At 33.7% G+C, this 20,755-nt stretch overlaps 2 protein-coding genes across 3 annotated transcripts in view; one reads left to right on the forward strand and one right to left on the reverse strand.

Annotated features, from left to right (window-relative positions):
• The window catches only part of LOC128162874 (ATP-binding cassette sub-family B member 6-like), a 24,918-nt gene extending 13,394 nt beyond the window's left edge, over positions 1-11,524 (forward strand). For both annotated transcript variants that reach the window (XM_052826289.1, XM_052826290.1), the window contains exons 10-19: positions 450-515; positions 1,077-1,291; positions 2,862-2,925; positions 3,443-3,528; positions 3,981-4,038; positions 5,183-5,287; positions 5,661-5,835; positions 6,461-6,573; positions 9,084-9,247; positions 9,757-11,524. In XM_052826289.1, coding sequence (XP_052682249.1) covers positions 450-515; positions 1,077-1,291; positions 2,862-2,925; positions 3,443-3,528; positions 3,981-4,038; positions 5,183-5,287; positions 5,661-5,835; positions 6,461-6,573; positions 9,084-9,247; positions 9,757-9,898 — 1,188 coding nt within the window. In that variant the 3' untranslated portion in view covers positions 9,899-11,524. The remainder of the gene's footprint in view (positions 1-449; positions 516-1,076; positions 1,292-2,861; positions 2,926-3,442; positions 3,529-3,980; positions 4,039-5,182; positions 5,288-5,660; positions 5,836-6,460; positions 6,574-9,083; positions 9,248-9,756) is intronic.
• LOC128162875 (hydroxyacylglutathione hydrolase, mitochondrial-like) lies at positions 10,883-19,103 on the reverse strand. The gene is made up of 9 exons (XM_052826291.1): positions 19,010-19,103; positions 18,353-18,537; positions 17,671-17,735; positions 16,915-17,038; positions 16,215-16,320; positions 15,901-16,004; positions 14,743-14,844; positions 14,062-14,141; positions 10,883-13,252 (listed from the first exon to the last, which is right to left on the reverse strand). The coding sequence occupies exons 1-9, from the start codon at positions 19,068-19,070 to the stop codon at positions 13,162-13,164; spliced, it is 918 nt and encodes a 305-aa protein (XP_052682251.1). The 5' UTR covers positions 19,071-19,103; the 3' UTR covers positions 10,883-13,161.
• Positions 19,104-20,755: the final 1,652 nt, after the last annotated feature.

Below are 20,755 nucleotides of genomic sequence, written 5' to 3' on the forward strand. Positions count from 1 at the left end.
ATTAAGAATTGCGAGATGTGCTTTTTACGATATTACACGGATATTAATTCCTCTCGTTTAATTAGGATATGTAATCTACAAATGATTCTGCTTTATACAGTGTTATTATTGCCCCCTGTTATTTTCAACCTTCTACACTTATAAACTGTTTCGCCCCTTCTAGAATTCACCCAGACACAGATGTGTTTAAAGAGAGATAATTTGAGACATTGGAATTCGCTCAGTCTGAAACTTTGCCAGCTGACAACAGAGATGAAGACGGCGAAAATAAAACGAGAGCAAATATTTCCCTGTACACAGTACATTGTTTCCATTTGAAGCCTCTCAACAAACAAAGATTATAGCACATTGACTGAACTTGCCATGTATTTAACTGAATGATAGGTATTGTTTATGTAGCATTTAGGATAACGTATTTGAAATACAATAATCACCTGATTTTTATGTAGGTAAAATATTACGGTGCATCGGAATTTGAAACCAACAGATTTGATTTGGCCATCAAGGACTATCAGGTAGGTTGACCTACATTTGACTGCAATGTATTTCCATCGTTTATTTAATTTATTTAATTAAATTGTTCTCATAGTTACTAATCTGATTTCTGTTTAGAATCATTGTAACTTTCTTCATAACCAGATATACTCAATATAAGCTGGTGTTTTGGGCTATGCAATATGAATTCAAGCCCTGAGGCCGTAAAATCTATAACAAGCTCACTTTTGATGTCAGTCTCACTTCTCCACCAAATATTTTCCTTTAGAGATTGAGACCAAAGTTAATTTATTATGTATTGTAAAAGTGGTAATTTCCGCAGGGGGGGGGGGGGGGGGATATTTACACTTGTTACAATAAGCTGAACACCGCATAAAATACCATGGCGCTTATGGTAAAAAATCAAATTTTTCGAGTGGTGAATCATGCTTCCACGTATTTAATACCCACGCCTATGTTTGACTATAGAAAACACGTACTTAACCACCAGTGTAAATAACCACTTTTACAGTATTGTAAGTTTTATACCCCCTAACCTGGACCATTTTATGTTTAAATTTACTGAACTATGCCCTTTTCAGATTGCAGAAATGAAGTCCAGTGCCTCTCTGAACATGCTGAACTCCCTCCAGAACGTGGTGATCACCTTGGGAACCATCGCTGGCTCGCTGCTGTGTGCCTACGCGGTGGTTCACTCCATCAGCGACCTCCACCTGACGGTCGGGGACTACGTGCTGTTTGGGACGTACCTCAGTCAGCTTTACGGACCACTCAACTGGCTCGGGACGTATTACAGGTACTGTGGTTTCATTAATATTCAAGGGTATCAGTTTTCTTGGATAAAGTGAAAATCACAGTTTCAAGGAAACGTAAATTTGTTGCCAATGACCCTATCAATACAAACTGTTAATAGAAATTGCACTTTTAAAGTTAATGAACAATTAATTTCGCGGATAAACCTAGCAACGAAATCCACGAATATTGGTATTCAAGGAATACTGATCAAACCACCCATAATACTCAATACCGTTTACCTATATTCTTATTTGGTTATTTTGATCATTTTTTTTCTGACAAATTGTATAATCCACATAGAAGAACTACATGATTGTATTTAAGAAAGAGCTTGGACTTTAGGTAGTTTGTCAAACTGCATTGTGACGTCGGCCTGTCTATTTCATTACTACTCACCCAACCATGGCTCTTTGAAACCAAAACGATTTGGCTGGCTTTTGAGCCAAAACTATGCAATTAATCTATGTATATTTCACTTGAAACCAGCATCATTTTTAATTTGGTTTGATGCAAGAAATAGATAACCACTCCTTCCGAAAGTCCAAGGTCTTGTTAAAATGGCTCTAATTTTGGCCGATTAAGATTAATACAAATGTATGAAAACACATTAGTTGGGATGTAAATTTGAACTTTAGGATAACCCTCAAATTCCACAAACATTGGTCTCATAAATGTAAATTATTATAACAGTAACTTGATCCATAGGGTCGGGTCACATCAAGTTGCCATGTGCGGATTATCAGATCAAACAAGATGTAGAGTGTCGAGTTTGATATTATGATCCGTGCCTAGCAAGGAGACGTGATCCGGCTCTATGGATCAAGTTACTGTTTTAATGATAAATTTAATACATACCCTTGTATATTTAAAAGTTTTGATTATAAAACTATCTTTTTAAAATCAATTGTATGAATCCGAATCGGAAACCCACAATGTGGAATCCGGAAAATCAGATCCTATTCTGTAAAACTGACAGAATCAAGTTAGAATGGAAAATTAATGTGTATATAATAATATGAGTTATTTTATTTTATTTTATGCATATTTCACTCCAAACTAGTGTCAAGTTTAACTTGTTTTGATGCATGAAAAAGCTACTACATGTATTAGTTATATGTACACCCTACCAAAAGTCCAAGGTCTTGTTAAAATGGTTCTATATAGCTAGCATTCTGTCTATAGGCTGTGGTATTAGAGAAAATTCTTGGACTAAATTTGCCCAAAATATATGATGAAACTATTTTTTTTGTGGACGGTGGTAATAACAGTAACATTTGAAATCAATTTTTATACTTATATAATTTTATCCATTTTATTTTATGGAATGGCTCGATTACGTAATTCATGAAAATTGGTTTTCTAGAGAAAAATGATGAAACTACAGTACAATAATGTTCTTCATCAAAATTTTATATAATTGGTTGTAAACCTTGAGCACGTTAAGCAGGATTCATCGTACACAGAAATATACATGTACTCAGTCATGCAGTATTAAAAAAAAAATTAAAAATTTAGAAAAACATGTTTTTAAAATACTTTTTCCTGAAATTAAAACAATTTACGTCTTTCAGAATGATACAGCAGTCGTTCATTGATATGGAAAACATGTTTGAGTTGTTGGATGAAAGTCATGAGGTAATTAGCTGTATTACAGCGGGGAATCTGATTTAATGATATGGAAAACAGGTTAAAATATGAAATAATGTAGTCAAGATATCCTTTTTACAAATTACATTTCATTGAGTTTTTAATGCTGAGATTCTAATTATTTGTATCACCATATTGCGAGAATTTAAAAACACCAGTGCCAAACTTTTGTTGCAATTTAATTCATATTAAAATAATAATAAGCTGAATTTCGAAACATATAATTATTCTGAAATAAAATAACATTCCCTGTTTCTAGTTAACGGCTGTTACAAAAAAAAAGTGAGATTTCAAAACTAGCAAGGAATACTTTTCCTAATTTTTAAATTCCTGGTGCTACATGTAATTAAAAAATTTACAGTATTAGACTAAAGTCTTAATTTAAGTGGCTGTAAACTAGCGAAAGTTTTTTCTTTTTGGTATTTCAAAGATTGTGTTCAAATGTTTCATTTTATAAATCAGTATTTGTGGTGAAAGATGAACAAATTTTTCTGTTCTACCATAGATAAAAGACATTCCAGATGCAAGGAGAATAGCAGTCAGCACTGGTAAAATAGAATTTAGAAACGTCAACTTTCACTATGAAGAAAGGTAAATATCAAACAGAATTACTTTAATTCTGTTAATTAATAAGTGAATGATACATTAAACAGAGAGAGAGAGAGAGGGAAAGAGAGAGCGCAATTAACTTTCATGGAACTCTTTAATTATTTTAATTCATCTTAATAAATATGTGTTCAAATAATATATTAATTAATCTATTTGGAATTATTTTGAAAAAATGTTTCATAACAATGGAAATTTTTTGTTACAGAAGTACTACAAGTAAAGTACATTTAATATATTTTATTACATTTTAAATTAATAAAGTATAACTCTAGATCTATAGCCACTTCATAAAAATATTGATACATATATATATACAAAAGTGTAGCAAGAATTGCAAACAGATGTTTATTGAGATGATGATGATGATGGTGATGATGATGATGATGATGAAGTCATTTCTTTAATAAATACTAATTACATGTGTCTTTTTGTAGTAAGAAGATTCTAAAGAACATCTCCTTTGTGGTTCCACCAGGACAAACATTTGCCTTGGTATAGTATATACTGTAAAAACAATGAATAGTATACAGTATATACAATACTATATACCATTTCTTATTAGGTTAGTTACTGACTCGCTACGGAAATATATTGGGTTGATCAATCTCATAGATGGCGAGGAGAAACCGAGCCTTCTATTAGATTGATCAACCCAATATATTTCCGTAGTGAGTCAGTAACTAACCTAATAAGTGTTTTGTTTTCCCGAGGACTATCAAGTGACATATTTATTCACAAATAGCGATGATCTACGCAAAGCCATGTACAAAATGCCTAACATCTCGTCCAATTTAACTCATTTAATCTCTACAAAATTTTTAATCTCACCTTTCAAATTCTCTTTAAAAATTTTTGCTTCACTCATGCTTACTTACAATGTTTTGTTGCTATTTAATTTTAAATGTTTTCTCCCTCTCCTCTGCAGAGATTTGAGCTAATTTCGACGACGCCATTTTGTTCTGCTCCAGACAAAACAATGTGACGTCAATATTCTAAGGGCAACTACTCTAATTTTAAAGAATTTCAAAGGGCAACTACTCAAAATACTTAAAGAACTTACGGCATGCAGTTTATGTATTAAATACTATGAAATGTCGAAATGAGTGAGCGAAGCGTCGGCAAATGACGGCCATATTGCCTCATATTATCTCTCACCGAACAAATATAGAGATATATGAGGCAATCACCTGCTATATTTAAACCAATGAAAGTGTGACATTTCAGTCCAAGGGAAAACAAAGTGTTACTTTTAGCCCCATGTAATTTTGGCCCTTCCACACATGGGAACAGTTTTTTCCCATATTGAAATACACTCAGACAAAGTTGTGTATAAAGAGAGATAATTTAAGACATTGGAATTTGCCCAGTCTAAAATTTTATCTGTGACAACCAGGGAGAAAGAGGCAAAAATAAAACAAGGGCAAATATTTTCCTATAGACAGCACATTTACATGTATGCTGTATTATAACATATAACATCTTGTTTTACAAGAATTATTTATTTCAAACAAAATCAAAATCTTTATTATATTTATGAAAGTTGGTTTTTTTTAAAATAACCTTTTTTTTGTCATTGAATGCTCTCTCACTCTCTCTCTCTCTCTCTCTCGCTTGCAAAGACACTTCTCTATTTTAGGTGGGTCACTCGGGCAGTGGTAAAAGTACCATCATTCGACTCCTGTTCCGATTCTATGACGTCGTCTCCGGCCAGATACTCATTGACGGACAGGACATCTGTCTGGTAGGAATGGAATCAATTCACTCTCCATTATAATTTCTGTTTACTGTCATGCAAAACTCTAAGCAGCAAAAGCATAGTGCAGTTTCCAGTGATGCTCCAAAACTCTATTTTCCTATACATGTACTTCCAGAATGAATCATATAATTTGCTTTTTTAGCAAAACACAAATTTAACATGTTTATAAGCTGAGAAAATTACAAACCTTAATACCATGCTAATAATTGACAATTTTGATTCCTGTTTAATTCTTAAAAGTGGCGCTTCTTAATACCTCAATAAAATCGATTAAATCCCTATCTGTAAAACAATTAAATTATGAAAAATAATTTCATGCAGTCTGTTTATACATCATGTAAAATTATATGTTTCCTAGGTGCAACAAGAATCTCTACGACAACAAATTGGTGTCGTGCCCCAAGATACTGTGTTGTTTAATGCTAACATCCTCTACAATATTCGCTACGGTAATGTTGATGCGACAGACAAGCAAGTGGAGGAGGCAGCAGACAATGCCGACATCCACGAGAGAATCTTATCCTTCCCTGACGGTAAAAACAAGCTGAAGTTTCTGACTCCGTCGTCCCCAACTTTTCTCAAGTCAATACTCAGCCTCAAACCAGGCCCCAGGGCCATAAAACTTAGACGAGCATACTTTTGATCATCTTCCCTAGCCAAGGGTTTACGATCCGCTTCTCTCGAGAAGCGGATCGTAAACCCTTGGCTTCTCTCCTCTACAACTTGTAGAGGAGAGAAGCAGATCGTAAACCCTTGGCTAGCGAAGATGACTTTTGATCTAAGTCTCACTTTTACAAAAGGAACCTATAGTGGAAAAGTGAGACTGAGATCAAAAGTGAGCTCGTCTAAGATTTATGGCCCCGGGGCCAAAGGTTTGACCTCAAGTTTAGCACAGGATTTGAGTTGAGGAATGAGTTGAAGGATTTGAAAATTTTGGTGACAATGGAGCCATATCTTTTTCCTGTTTAAGGTGCATTGATTTTTTATTAAGGGAGATAACTCTGTATGAAATCAATGATTGTTTTTCAAATGAGAGTTACTATTAGATTTTGTTTGACAGCTAACATAAGTTCAAATCACAAAACGTTTTACAAATTACTTACTTTCAGAATTTGAAAATTGGATTTAAATTACCTGCTTATTGATTTGCTTCTGTAGGTTATAACACAGTAGTGGGGGAGAGAGGGCTGAAGCTTAGCGGGGGAGAGAAACAGAGGGTGGCTATCGCCAGGACCATTCTGAAGAACCCCCAGATTGTCTTGCTGGACGAGGTAAGAATATATCCTTTTGTTATATTCAGTAGTACTGTGGAATTGGAATCATTAAAATTTGTGGGGGCCAATTTTTGTTGATTGCTTAAATTTTACAGGTTCAAGGGGATGTAATTTTGTGTATTCTATTACACCTACAGAGGGAGATATGACTTTTTAGCTCACCTGAGCCAAAGGCTCAAGTGAGCTTTTCTGATCACAATTTGTCCGTTGTCAGCGTTGTCGTCGTTGTCATCGTTGTCGTCGTAAACTTTTCACATTTTCATCTTCTTCTCAAGAACCACTGGGCAGATTTTAACCAAATTTGGCACAAAGCAGCAATAGGTGAAGGGGATTCAAGTTTTGGTCAAATGAAGGGCCACACCCTCTTTAAAGGGGAGATAATTGAGAATTATTGAAAATTTGTTGGTATTTTTCAAAAATCTTCTTCTAAAAAACTATTAGGCCTGAAAAGCTTAAACTTGTGTGGAGGCATCCTCAGGTAGTGTAGATTCAAGTTTGTTCAAATCATGGTCCCTGGGGGTTGGGAGGGGCCACAAGAGGGGGAGTGGATTTTTACATAGGAATATATAGAGAAAATCTTTAAAAATCTTCTTCTCAGAAACTATCAAGCCAGAAAAGCTCAAATTAAAATTAAAATGGGAGCATCCTCAGATAGTGTAGATTCAAGTTTGTTCAAATCATGGTCCCTGGGGGTAGGGTGGGGCCACAAGAGGGGGAGTGGATTTTTACATAGGAATATATAGAGAAAATCTTTAAAGATCTTCTTCTCAAAAACTATTAGGCCAGAAAAGCTCAAATTAAAATGGAAGCATCCTCAGGTAGTGTAGATTCAAGTTTGTTCAAATCATGGTCCCTGGGGGTAGGGAGGGGCCACAAGAGGGGGAGTGGATTTTTACATAGGAATATATAGAGAAAATCTTTAAAAATCTTCTTCTCAAAAACTATCAAGCCAGAAAAGCTCAAATTAAAATTAAAATGGGAGCATCCTCAGATAGTGTAGATTCAAGTTTGTTCAAATCATGGTCCCTGGGGGTAGGGTGGGGCCACAAGAGGGGGAGTGGATTTTTACATAGGAATATATAGAGAAAATCTTTAAAGATCTTCTTCTCAAAAACTATTAGGCCAGAAAAGCTCAAATTAAAATGGAAGCATCCTCAGGTAGTGTAGATTCAAGTTTGTTCAAATCATGGTCCCCGGGGGAAGGGAGGGGCTACAATTTAGGGATCAAGTTTTACATAGGAATATATAGAGAAAATCTTTAAAAATCTTCTTCTCAAAAACTATTAGGCCAGAGAAGCTCAAATTAAAATGGTAGCATCCTCAGGTAGTGTAGATTCAAGTTTGTTCAAATCATGGTCCCCGGGGGTAGGGAGGGGCCACAAGAGGGGGGTCAAGTTTTACATAGGAATATATAGAGAAAATCTTAAAAAATATTCTGGGAAAGTTTTCGGTCCTAAACTCAGTTCTTAGTGTGAAAGCACAGGTTATGCAGATTTAAGTTTGATGAAACCATGATTCCATAACTAAAAGTGGGGCCACAAAATGGGGGGGGGGGGGGTCATATAGGAATAGAGAAAAATCTTCTTACAGGTACAACAACAAAAGGGGCTTGGTATTTACCAAATAAAAAGAGTGGATAAAAATTGGCAGATTTTCAATTTTTTTTTAGCAAGATCTACTGTACTTAGTTGTCAAGATATTTTGATACTGTTATGCTAATTAATCAGAATTAAGGCAATTGTTGCTCAGGTGAGTGACGTGGCCCCTGGGTCTCTTGTTTAAACCTAATTTATATATTCGTGGAGGATGTTAATTCATGGATGAGAGGTACCCACGAATTCCACGAAAATTGAGCCACCACGAAATCTAATGATTCCACAGTATATTCTCACTCTATAACTCTGTATAGACAAACAGTCATTAATTGCAATGTTAGGTCATCCAAAAAATATTGACCGATCAGTATTTTTTCTATATTGACCAGCTATGAATAATATCTAGAGACTATTCCCACTATTTCAAGTAATCGCTTCTGGTTTGTTGATTTGTATACACTGATGTAAATAAATCTTTGTGCCTTCAAAACAAGATGACGTGTAAAAGGCAATCAGTTAAGGCAAGTAAACAACAGACACGCAACGTGACAGTTTGCTATCATGACGGATATAAGGATTTGCAAATTATTGTGATGCAAAAACCAGGTAGAACATCAATAGCTTAATTACTGTGGGCTTTGCGTAAAATCACGTTTGTGAATTATATGTTAAGCTTAGAAAATTACCACAATCTGTTTACAAATCCCTTCTTGATTATCAAATTGCTTTGTTTCTTCATATAACAAAACAAATGTGGACTGTTTTTCGGGCATACTTTGTATGTGTTGAAAATATATCAATGTCAGTTTAATTAAGTCATGGTCATGTACATGTAAACTCAATTGTGTCAAAATTTAAAAAAAAAATTATTTTCCAAAAAAATTTCTACAGTGTAAATGTTATTCACATTAGGCGACGTCTGCACTGGACACAAAAACGGAGAGGAATATCCAGACTTCCCTGGAGCGGGTGTGTGAGAACAGGACCACCATTATAGTGGCGCACCGCCTGTCTACCATCATACACGCCCACCAAATCCTGGTGATGAAGGAGGGCGAAGTCGTGGAGAGGGGCACGTAAGTATGGTGGGGATGGGGAGAGAGAAAGAGAGAGAGAGAGAGAGATCACTAAACATATAAAGGAGGGGGAAAGTCATAAAGAGGTGGATGTAAGAAGGGGAAAAAAAGAAAAAGAGACATAAAAAGAGTGATAATGTGTCTGATTTTATGAGGATATAATTTCCTGTAAAACATGTTAAATATTTTTTTCAAAAATTATGTCTTATTGTACATTTACTTCCAGAAATGTTTACTTTGATTGTTTTTTTTTTTATCTCAAAGTTTATTACTACAAGAGAAATTTTAGTAAATGGCCATTACAAATAGAATCATGTACAGAAATAATAAGATTCATGCCTGTACAAACCATACATGTACTAGCTTTATGATGGCGATTGCAGACTATAGTTTGTATATTCAAATCATAGAATGAACAGCCAGTAAGTAAAGGGGTAATACATTTACAGTGTATATATATATAGTTTATATAGTAAATGGAGTATTAACCTTATGTGTGTACCTTTCAGACATGATGAGTTGCTTCAATTGAATGGTTTCTATGCTGACATGTGGCATCAACAATTGACCAAGAAAGAGGAAGGAACTGACGATAAAAATGGCGTTCTGAACTCAGGAAGCATTAATGGCCAAGATGGCGATGCGACATGATTTTATCTTGTACATATATAATCGTTATTGAAAATGCATGGGTGTTGTTTTAGTAAAGCTCATTAAAAGGGATGTAAACATTAAAAAAAGATGACATAATACATGTGAGAAATATTAGTATATTTATATCAATACATTTATTTACTTGTACTTATATATAATTATAGCGTTGAACAATATTACAGTCATGATCAGACCTAACCTAACAGAAAGTAAACCTCAACTACACCCTTGGTTTACTTTCGGGTTTACTCTAGGTTTACTCCAGGTTTACTAGTCTAAGAGTTGACTCAGAGTCCAAAGCAGACGCTACATGTGTATTTGTAATATACAAGGGCAGGTATTACAGGCAACAAGATGGTTAGAGAGAAGATGGGTCAGCTTTACACGTCAGTGCGTTAAGTGGACCCCAAACACAAACCTTGACTTAACCCAAGTAAACCCAGAGTGGACACAAGTTTTCAAAAAAGTTGACTCGGAGTTAACTCCCGAAAGTACGGTAAATCAGAGGTTTAGTTTGGGTCTGCTCTGGTTTTAAATTTAAGTTGGGCCTGATCGATATTGTATGCGTGTATATCGATATTTCAATGTTTATGAAGAGGCATGTGTTGTTTTTATCTTCATTGCTGGCTGAAGTAGTATGTCTTCTACAGTAAAGGAGTTGGTATGCAATTTATAAATGCATTTTTATTTTTTCATTATTTCTTTTTTATATAAAATATCCTAGATCTGAAATACATTTCTCTGTAACATATGATTTTAGTCAGTGAAGAATTCAAATGATTTTTTTTTCTATAAAAAGTTTTCTTTGTAACCTTGACTTTTGATCAGTTTTTCCTGTGGGATCATTTGGTACACATATGTGTTATATGTTTCCTTTTCCCCATCCCAGGGTAGAGATGATCACCATTAATTTCAATATGACTATTGAGTTCCTTTTTCTTAATTCTTACTTGTCTATATTTTGATGTGATTTTTTTAAAATTCATATTTATTTATCCTCCCATGACCCAAAGATCAGGATATACAAATCATGTAGTCAATTTGTTGTCAGTCAGTTATTGTATATTGTAAAACTTTGAACTTCCCATCAACTTACTTTTGTAGTACATGTATATATTGTTTCAACTTGCACATGTTGTATAATTATCTTGGTTTATAGGGAGGAATGTAACAATTAAAGGCCAAATTTTAGCATAATAATTATTGTAAACTATTAAATAAATTTAAAAATATTCATTTCTAGTCCTGAACTTGCCATTTGATGGTTATACATGTACATGTACCTACAAGATTTCTGTAAAAAAAACATTTATACACATTTATACACACGGCTGTATATTCAGTACCATGCGCAGATCTAGAGGGTGGTCCAGACCCACTCCCCTGCAGAATTCAACTTTCTTTAAATTATACCAAAAATATGCCTCGGACCGCCCCTCGCAACCTCAAGTAGTTGGAAAATTTTCTGGATCTGCGCACGAGTATGTACCGGGTATATACTTTTTGTTTCTCAATTTATTTACAACTGCACTCAAACTCTCTGGATTAAGTGAATACTAAATTCCATCAGATATTTGTTGTATAATTATCCAAAGAAATCTGATTAAACAAAGTTTAACTCGGCTTTCGTATACTCTTAGCTTTTCAATATGCATGGTTATGGTGGGGTTATACTTTTATTAATTTTTCTTAATCTCCAGTGATTCTTTTAATATTCATTTGGAGAAAGCTGTCACAGGGATTTTTAGTTTGCACTTTCCTTAAAAGTGCTACATGTATATACATGTTATTTGATACTTTTTTTGATTTTATTTGGTAGGCCTATACATTTTGTGTTTTTGTCTCTGAGTCAAGACTGTAGAGTGGTTTAAAGGCAAATAATTACATGTATATTTTACAATCGGATGTGGTTGCTTTTATATCTCTACATGTACATGGACCATATTTAAAAAATAAAATCATGAATACATGCATTGAACTAAGAAATTCTTAAAAGTACTTATAAGCTAGTATATCTATTTAATAATCACCATAATAGCCACTCATAATTTGTCAAAACTTTACTCAATGTGTACCAGTATGTGAAAAAACATCCCTATTGTGTTTTTTTTTATTTCAACATTCAGTATTGTACATGCCCAACCAATACAGTGATAACTGCATGAATTAATTTCACATGAAAAGCTTCATTGCTACATTTCAGTGGGCGCCTGTGAAGTGCGAAACGAAATCGAAACGAAATCGAACGAAACGAAACGAAACCAATCGAATCGAAACCAAACCAAACGACACGAAACCAAAAATCGAAACGAAACTGAATTTAAACAAAACTAATATCAATTTTGACTACATAAAAGTGAAAATAAATTCATTGAAATAAATTTTTGAACCATAAAATATAACTACATGTATGTTTCAGATTGCCGCTGTAAATTTTTGAGCGGATTATCCGAAATTTGCAAAAATTATATAATTATGTTAATTACTGATGTACATTCCTATACTTTTTAATGTTTCTAATTTGTTTCATTAAATGATATTCAGACGTTTAGAGAGAGAGTTTCGATTTCGTTTTGCACTTTAGAGGCGCCCCATTTCAGTTACATCAACGCGGTTCATGCATGTATTTACTTGACATATGTGAACATAAAATAAAAACAGAACAAGGAAAAAAAAATTTTGCTTAAAAAAAAAAGCATTTTTCTAACTGTAAATCTTTAATTACATGTACCACTACGTCGTTGTAAACAGTTGTGAATCAAATTAATATTTGTGGATGTATATCAGCATTTACAAAACAGAGAGGAAATGTGTCCGTCTCTCAAATTTTTTTCATTAAAATTAATGAAATAACAGTAACCATAAAAAAAAAACCAAGAGGCAATATTTGAAAGCATACATTATTTGCCTAATATTTTGAAAAATTTTCAAACAAGCTTAATCTTTGACATGATTTGATTTTTTTGCTGATGGGATGTTTATTTTGAAAATTGTCACAAATTGGGTTAATTTTAACAGATTATAAATTTAATACTGAAAAAATCACCATGAAATGTTTTCTATGCATTAGGCAGATTTTATGTCTTATTGCCCCTTGTTCTTTCAAAATGGAATAGATACATCAGATATTTTTCTTCGGCCTTATGTACTATAGTTCATTATCTGTTAATTAGACATTATAACCCATGCAGTAAAGAATCAAGACAGATTCAAACCACATTAACCCTTATTGAAGATTTTGTTGCTCAAACATATTAAGGCTAGCCACGAAAATTGTTCTTTTCTTCTCGTAAAAATCCCATAGTGGATACTGGTTCACTCGTTCGGCAGTGTTTTTGCACGGAGGAATTGCTGAAAATGAAAGATTACATTTATATCACTTAGGTAGCAACAAAAACGTATACACAACTGTAAAATACCTGTTTATATAATCTAGCTTGGAGGAAAGATATAGCTTGTTCAACCTGTCATGGGTATTTCTAACTTTAATTTATTGTCTTATTTGACCGTATCTCAAAATACAGTCAAACTTTGTTATCTCGAACAGGATGGGACTGTTTTAAAACTTCCAAAATATCCGAGTATTCAAGATATCGAGGGTAAAATACCTGAAATATTAGTGGTAGGGACTTGCAAATCTCTTCGACTTATCCACTGTATACGAGATATCAGTGTTTGAGATATTGAAGATCAACTGTACATGCATGTACAGTAAACACTGTAGGTACATTCATGCAAGCTGATATGCATAGATCTATATTAAATTAACTTCCGATTCTTTACGATCTTCATTTCTTGAATCCTCTGATATTGGTTTTTACATTCTGAGAATTGATCTAAAATCATCAAATTACTGAATCATTCTTGACGTCTTCATACAACTACATTGTATGATGTCCATCACAATATCTGCTTACATGTAATTAGTCTACACTTGATATTGGGGTTGCAGTTTTCTAATGAGGGTATAGATGATTTGATGTTGATATGAAACTGATTGTAAGTTAGGTACATATTTTTATAACGTAAAAGGTTCAGTTATCCAGAAATCCTTTATAATAAATTGTGTCTAAGCCACAAATGGTTATAAAGACTACATAAAAATATTCTCTGTATAAGATTACCACTGACCAAAAGCTTGCTTGCAAATGATAACTTACTCCACTCTCATGAAAGGATTGGTTTTAAGTTCCTCCTCAATGCTAGAGGGAATTGTGGGTAAATTATTTGCTCTCTGCTCCTAAAAAAAGAAACTGAACAACCATTAGATGTCATCCATTTTTCTCTCCCCTTACGTAATATGTTCCCCCGTTTTTCTATTTCATTTTCATTTTGAGTTTCCTGGGCTTCTTTAAAAGCTAACTTAATTAACTTTTAAACCTTCAAAGGATATTTTATAACTGAATATACCAATGTTTAATGGGGAAAAAAAATCCCACCTATTGTACATCCATAATTGAATTGATAGGTTGACATATAAATCCATAAATCAAAGATTCATTCCCTTTCATCTCTATTTTGATTGTTACCACTTCAAGTTTATATTGACTCAGTATTGCTACATACCATGTAGATATATCGATCTCCATAGTAAAACAAACCACTTAAGCTTTCTCAACACAAATAAACACAAAAACTAGGAGTTGGGGGAACAATCAGAAATGATATGGCCATCCAGGGCAAAGCATTAAGAATTTTTTTTCAGTTTTAACAATGACAAAAATACATGTAATATACTAGCTGTATTGCAGAATTATTTCTGTTTTTATAAGATGTCAATTTTATTTTATTTTTCAACTTTCTATAAATAATTGATTAATTACGGAATAGTGATTACATACCTTGGCCCAGGTAAATTTCTCCTTTGTGGTTGTATTCTCTGGTTCAACATGGAGGGCGTACTTCAAATTGTTCACAGTGTACTCATGGCCACAGAAAACACGCTGTTTATCACAAAACAAAACATGTATCAATGAGAGAATCTATCTATCTCTCTGTCCATCCGTCCATCCATCCATCCATCCATCCATCTATCTATCTATCTGTCTGTCTGTCTGTCTGTCTGTCTGATACCCTAACTGTAGGAGCAGAAATGTCTACAATTGTACTACATGTATGTGTATAAAGTTCCTCTTGGACTACCTGCAGTACTGTAGCTCCATGGGAAATTCGGTTCAACTCATATTTTCCAAAGAACTGCAGATCTGCAGCTATTCTTGCACTAACCACATTTAACATTTTACACGTACTGTTATCATGCATATTAAAAATTTTGTTGTGGATTTATATTCATTTGAAAATGTCATTTACAAAAGAAATTTAAATTTAACCCCCCCCCCCCCTCCCCTAGCATAATATTTCTGCTTTAATTAACATTACTTCTCCAACAGATATCAATGTCTCTAGTCTAAAAGGTTTGATAAAAAACAACACTTTTTACACTTTGAAAACTTAAATGAAGTCAAAGGCTGAATCTTTAAGGAGGCTGGATGGTCAACAAATTAACCTTCAGATCTACCTACAATTTTAAGATACATGTATGATTTTGTTTAGGTATAAACTATTATTCAATTAAGAAAAAATCCATAAATTTTACCTTTAAATTGGGGTATTTTACTGTAATTTTATCTATAACTATTCTTCTTCAGGAGATCAATACAGTCTAAAAATGGCCATGAACATCGAACCCTATTAGCTGTATCTGATAGAGAGCCGCCTAGGAAACAGTAATTTCTGAGTTCATGGAGAGTTATTCCCCTTAAAATGCTTGGAATATGCATCTATTACAAAGTAACAAATTTCATCAAGTACATGTATATATACAGTATCAGTACTTAATTATGAAAAAAATAAGCGGATGTACCAGGTATTTAACATGGCAAATACATTGTACATGTGTGACGTATTGTTATCAACTATTTCTGCTGAATAATATTATTTCATATTTTGATCATTTTACATTATTAATATGTATTGTTGCAGTGATTATCAGGACTTACTGTGTTTCCTGGTAGCTTGGACAGTATGGTGACAAGGGCGGAGTACATCATGTCTGGTGTCCCCTCAAAGAACTTCCCACATCCCCCCACAAACAGGGTATCTCCTGAGATTACACGTAATGCAACAAACACATGTACATTAATATCTTTCTAACAAACTAAGACACATACGTAGGTGATATATGATATCCATGTATGACAGGAACCCATCAAATGCACGAAAATTCAAAAATTTTGAATTTTAATGAATTTTAGTTTTTCATCTTTTACCTGTAAATTTTTACCTGTGAAAATTTACCCGTAAACTGATTTACCTGTAAACACGGCTGGTTGTTCTCCGGAGGTGCTGGTGACATAGTAACAGATGTGACCGGTGGTGTGGCACGGGGTGAAGAGACACTTGACATTCAGATTTCCCACCTATACTCAAACAAAACGGAACTCTTTGAAAAGAATTACATGTAAAGGAACTGAAAGCACCATGCAGTTATATTAGCAAATCAGCTGCACTATGGAATATCTGGATCTTGACTAATTACTACACTGTCAAGCAACTTTGAACATAAAATATGTAAAAAAAAAAAAAAGTACTGGTACATTTGCAACAGTGGAGCCATATAATATATAGATCAAGGTTCTTCTAGAATGCCTCAATATGTAGCCTTAAAATGCAAGGTCTTTTGAAGAATAGTTACTGTAACAATCATTTCTATAAAATTTAAACTACGTACATGTTATTGTATCTAGTATAATAGAGAATCATTAATTATAAAATGATATGTGATATATATGCTATAAAAGCTAATTAACATTTTCTAATATTTCAAAAAGCAAGAAACTCTGCAGGTGATCTAAAATCAACTGTAAAAACACATGTATTCTATGCAGTGTTAAAGAGGCACAATGACACTATTTTTGTGAGCAGGCCAAATTGCCAAGCTGACACCATATACTGAGGATATATATGTACAATAATTCTCTGTCTGCATTTTGTTGGAAAGCAGTGCATATTACCTTAAACTGGTCCCCATGTCCAACTTTAGTATTGAGAGCAGGTATCCTGTCATCGCCACCATAGACCACAATTTTCTGACCGGGTACCAGTTTTACTAGTTTATCATTTCCATTGGCATGATCCCTAGAAGGGTCAAATAATAAAGAGCTGAATTATATATGAAAAAAAACCTCCAATTTTTTTAGGTAAACTTCAGGAAAATCATGATCTATAGAACAGTATAATTATGTAAGCTAGGCTGTTAATAAATTTGACTGACATATACTGTAAACCAACTTTTATTCACGTGCGAGAAATTTTCGCGAGGTTAGCGAGAACGTTGTCATCGCGAATATTTCTTGCTGTGAACCAATCCTTTGTCTATAGTTTTTACAACAATACAGGTCTGGGTAAGGCTTGGTTGCAAACATTAGTTGTCGCAAACCAGTTTATCGACAGTTGATCGCAAAATAAAGTTGCCACAAATAAAACTTGGTTTACTGTAACAGTATTTATATATGCTTGAAAAGAAAAGGAACAAAAAATGAAAATGTATTTCTGAATCAGTTCTCTAACAGAAAAGCAAATATCTGCCATCTATAAATACTTTTCAAAAAAGCTAGTTTTCTGGCTGTATATTCATACCGATAATTGTATTTATAAATGTTCATTCCTTATAATATTTAGTATAGATTTAAAAAAAAAAATATTCATTTCGACAGAGAAATGTTATTTTTGCTGTACTACGTAGCTTAAAAGTGATTTTTAATTTATACCAGTGGTGGTGCGTTGTCAGAATAGTTGTTAAGGTGCAGTTCTCTTCCTTGATGGCATCTAATATCTGCAAAAATAAGATGAGGAATATATTCAATACTGTGGAATCATTATAATTCATGGTGGCTCAATTTTCAAGGTATTTGTGGGTAGCCCTCCCCCATGAATTAAAGTCCTCCACAGAAATAATTTTATTAACATTACAGAAAACTGATGCACCCACAAAATTACATCCTCATGAATAAGAAAAAAACTCTCAATCCACAAAAATTTGCCCCAACGATTTCAAATGATTACACAGTATACAGTCACACTATAGCTGGGGCATATGGTACATGTATTGTGATTGATCTAGCGTGCATGCATGGCACCACTTGGTGGGGAGGTGGCCTCCTATTCCGTGGATCTGTTGAATCTAGATGTTCTCAACACAAGAATATATATAAAATACAGGTAATATACAGTTGTCCACAGTAAATAGGGCATATATGAGTAACAGCTAGGTGTTGAAAAGTCAAGTCTCAACTGGGACTCAAACCCAGGGCCTCTGCAGTAATACATGTATTGAGACCCGATATTGACTAACAGTCACACATCTGTTAACTCAGAGACATACATGCATATGATTTTTACAAGTAGATTATGATCTATGGCACCACTTGATCATGTTGATGGCCTCTTCACCTTTTGGGGTTCCACCGGATCCACGGCTGCACACTGCCTGGTCTCTTCGTCAACCAGCAGGTACATGTAGTTATCTTCCAGGGCGGGCACAAGTCGAATCTTCATGTCGGGCTGAGAGATGGTGATAGGTCTGGAGTGAAATTGTCGACTCGATGTCCCAAATTGTGACACCTTCCTTACAATAGCTGTCGAATATTAGGCTTATGAGCTTAAACTGTTTCATTTCGAAATAACTTATAAGGTATAATTCTCGCAATACATTGAATTAAATCACAGTTTGCTAAACAAGATTTGTTTTTCTAACATAATTTTATTGGCAAACACAGTGGCACTAAGAATTGGGCTCGATTTTTATACGATTTGTAAATCAAGTTTTAAAAATTCCATAAAATTCCGACATTATTTTTTTAGACTTGGATGTATGGATGGGCTGTTTAAAAATCACGATTAAAATATGTTTTCATTAATTTTAAAAACATCAAAGACCAATTTTTAGCACGATATTCGTGATGTAAAAAGCCAGGTAAAAAATGTGGTTCTCTTCGGTTAAGATGTTTATCAAATAAATTTAAAAATTCACCAGAAATGATATAAAAAACATAATTTTTCATCATATTTGTCTGAACATGGAACTTCAAAGCATGACAATTAAATTACCTGGGTTAAGTGTAGCTTTTGCTACTTGTTTAAGTTTAGAGGAAATTCGAGTCCACGGCATTTGTGTTGTGTTAAGTCGTACGTAATGGTTTCGTATAAGTCTTATTTTTCAACATATAGGCCTATTTGTTCTAAAACACGTCAGATATCCAAAGTTTCACCAAATTTAACGTAAATCAATATAACAGTATAAAGTTAGCAATTTAATCATGTGCCTCAACAATATGTCATTCGACTTCATTACAAAATCGACTCATAGTGATCTGTGTTCATTAATAACAGACAAAAACACTTGAAAATGCAGATATATAAATGAAAGAAAAATTAAATTCAATTTATTGGCCAAACCACATCTGGCCCAAGTCATACATGTATACAGTCGCAATATGAGACACGTTTAATAGGACCGTGGCAAACTACGAGGGCCTATAGATATAGCACAAAAACTATCAAGTCAATTAATATTTCGTTTTAATTTGGCAAAAAGTTTACTTACATGTTATCCTTCCATCGCTGAAAATTGTAGGAAAATCGTATGTTTGTAATATTTTTTACAAATTAATTTAAAAATTGTAACCCCCTTTTTTCTATATAATCCTACATAAAAGTTCGGGAATGATTCGGACATACGACCAAGATTTGAGCGCGCTAAACAGATGAACTGTCCAGTCAATTCACTTTATATACAGGACATAGTTTACTCATTTACTCATGACCTATTACTGGATTTTTTTTTTAAAGGAAATAGTATGTTTGAAACATTCTCCCCCGAGACTTCTTTAATTACATGAAAGATAATTACATAATATGATTATACATTCCACATATTTTTTGCTTGTAAAGTGTGTTGAAGACTACGGCAGTTATAACACTGTACTCCAAACAGGGTACTCAAAGGTTAAATGACGAATTTTTATTATGACGTCACAAACATTGGACGCTGTTAACTGCAACGTCACAAGCGAAAATCAAAGTTTACGCTTGTGGCTGTTACTGTGGCTCTTCTATTTCCATGAACTTACTCGTTGGATAAGATAGGAATTTTAAGGTATAACTCACATTTGCAGACAAGGCATGAAGTTAATAAAATGTAAATATAAGCATTATAAATCATGATTTTTTTAAGTATACAGTCTCATAACTGCAGCGATGTGTGCATACAAATTTTCATAACGCGTTACTCAATTTGTATGGACACACCGCTGTAGTTATGAGACTGTGTATACTTAAAACAAGTTGCTGTCCTTTAAACAAGGACTACAATACATGGACCATTTGCATGTGTTTCCAACGAAAACGTGAAAGCTTTAAGATTATCAGAGATTCCTCCGACTCTAGCCGCCCACTTTTTACCACTAAATTTGTACGTTGTATCACGTATAGCCCTCACTTTTTATCTCAGAGTTTGAGGGATTTATACTTCTAAAATAATTTTAATCTATATAAATGAAGATTGCATGTATAGTATCAGGCAATCGGCGAGTCCTACTATTTGCGCACACAGTACGCTTCGCACTACTTTGTTAACTATGCAGTGACAGCTTTGTGTAAATTAATTTCATATTTTGATGCATTTTTCTTGAGATTTTAACTTTAATACAGTGACGTAAATATTCAATCATCTATTATTTACAGTCACATAATTATTCAATCATAATTAAATGCTTACAAAATTTTAATCGGGAAGTACTCTAGCTTCGCCTACTGTAAAAGTAAAGTTAAGCTACATTTGTATTCGGAAAACAA

This window comes from Crassostrea angulata, chromosome 9 (genome assembly GCF_025612915.1).
Source record: "Crassostrea angulata isolate pt1a10 chromosome 9, ASM2561291v2, whole genome shotgun sequence".
NCBI classification, from domain to species: Eukaryota; Metazoa; Mollusca; class Bivalvia; order Ostreida; family Ostreidae; genus Magallana; species Magallana angulata.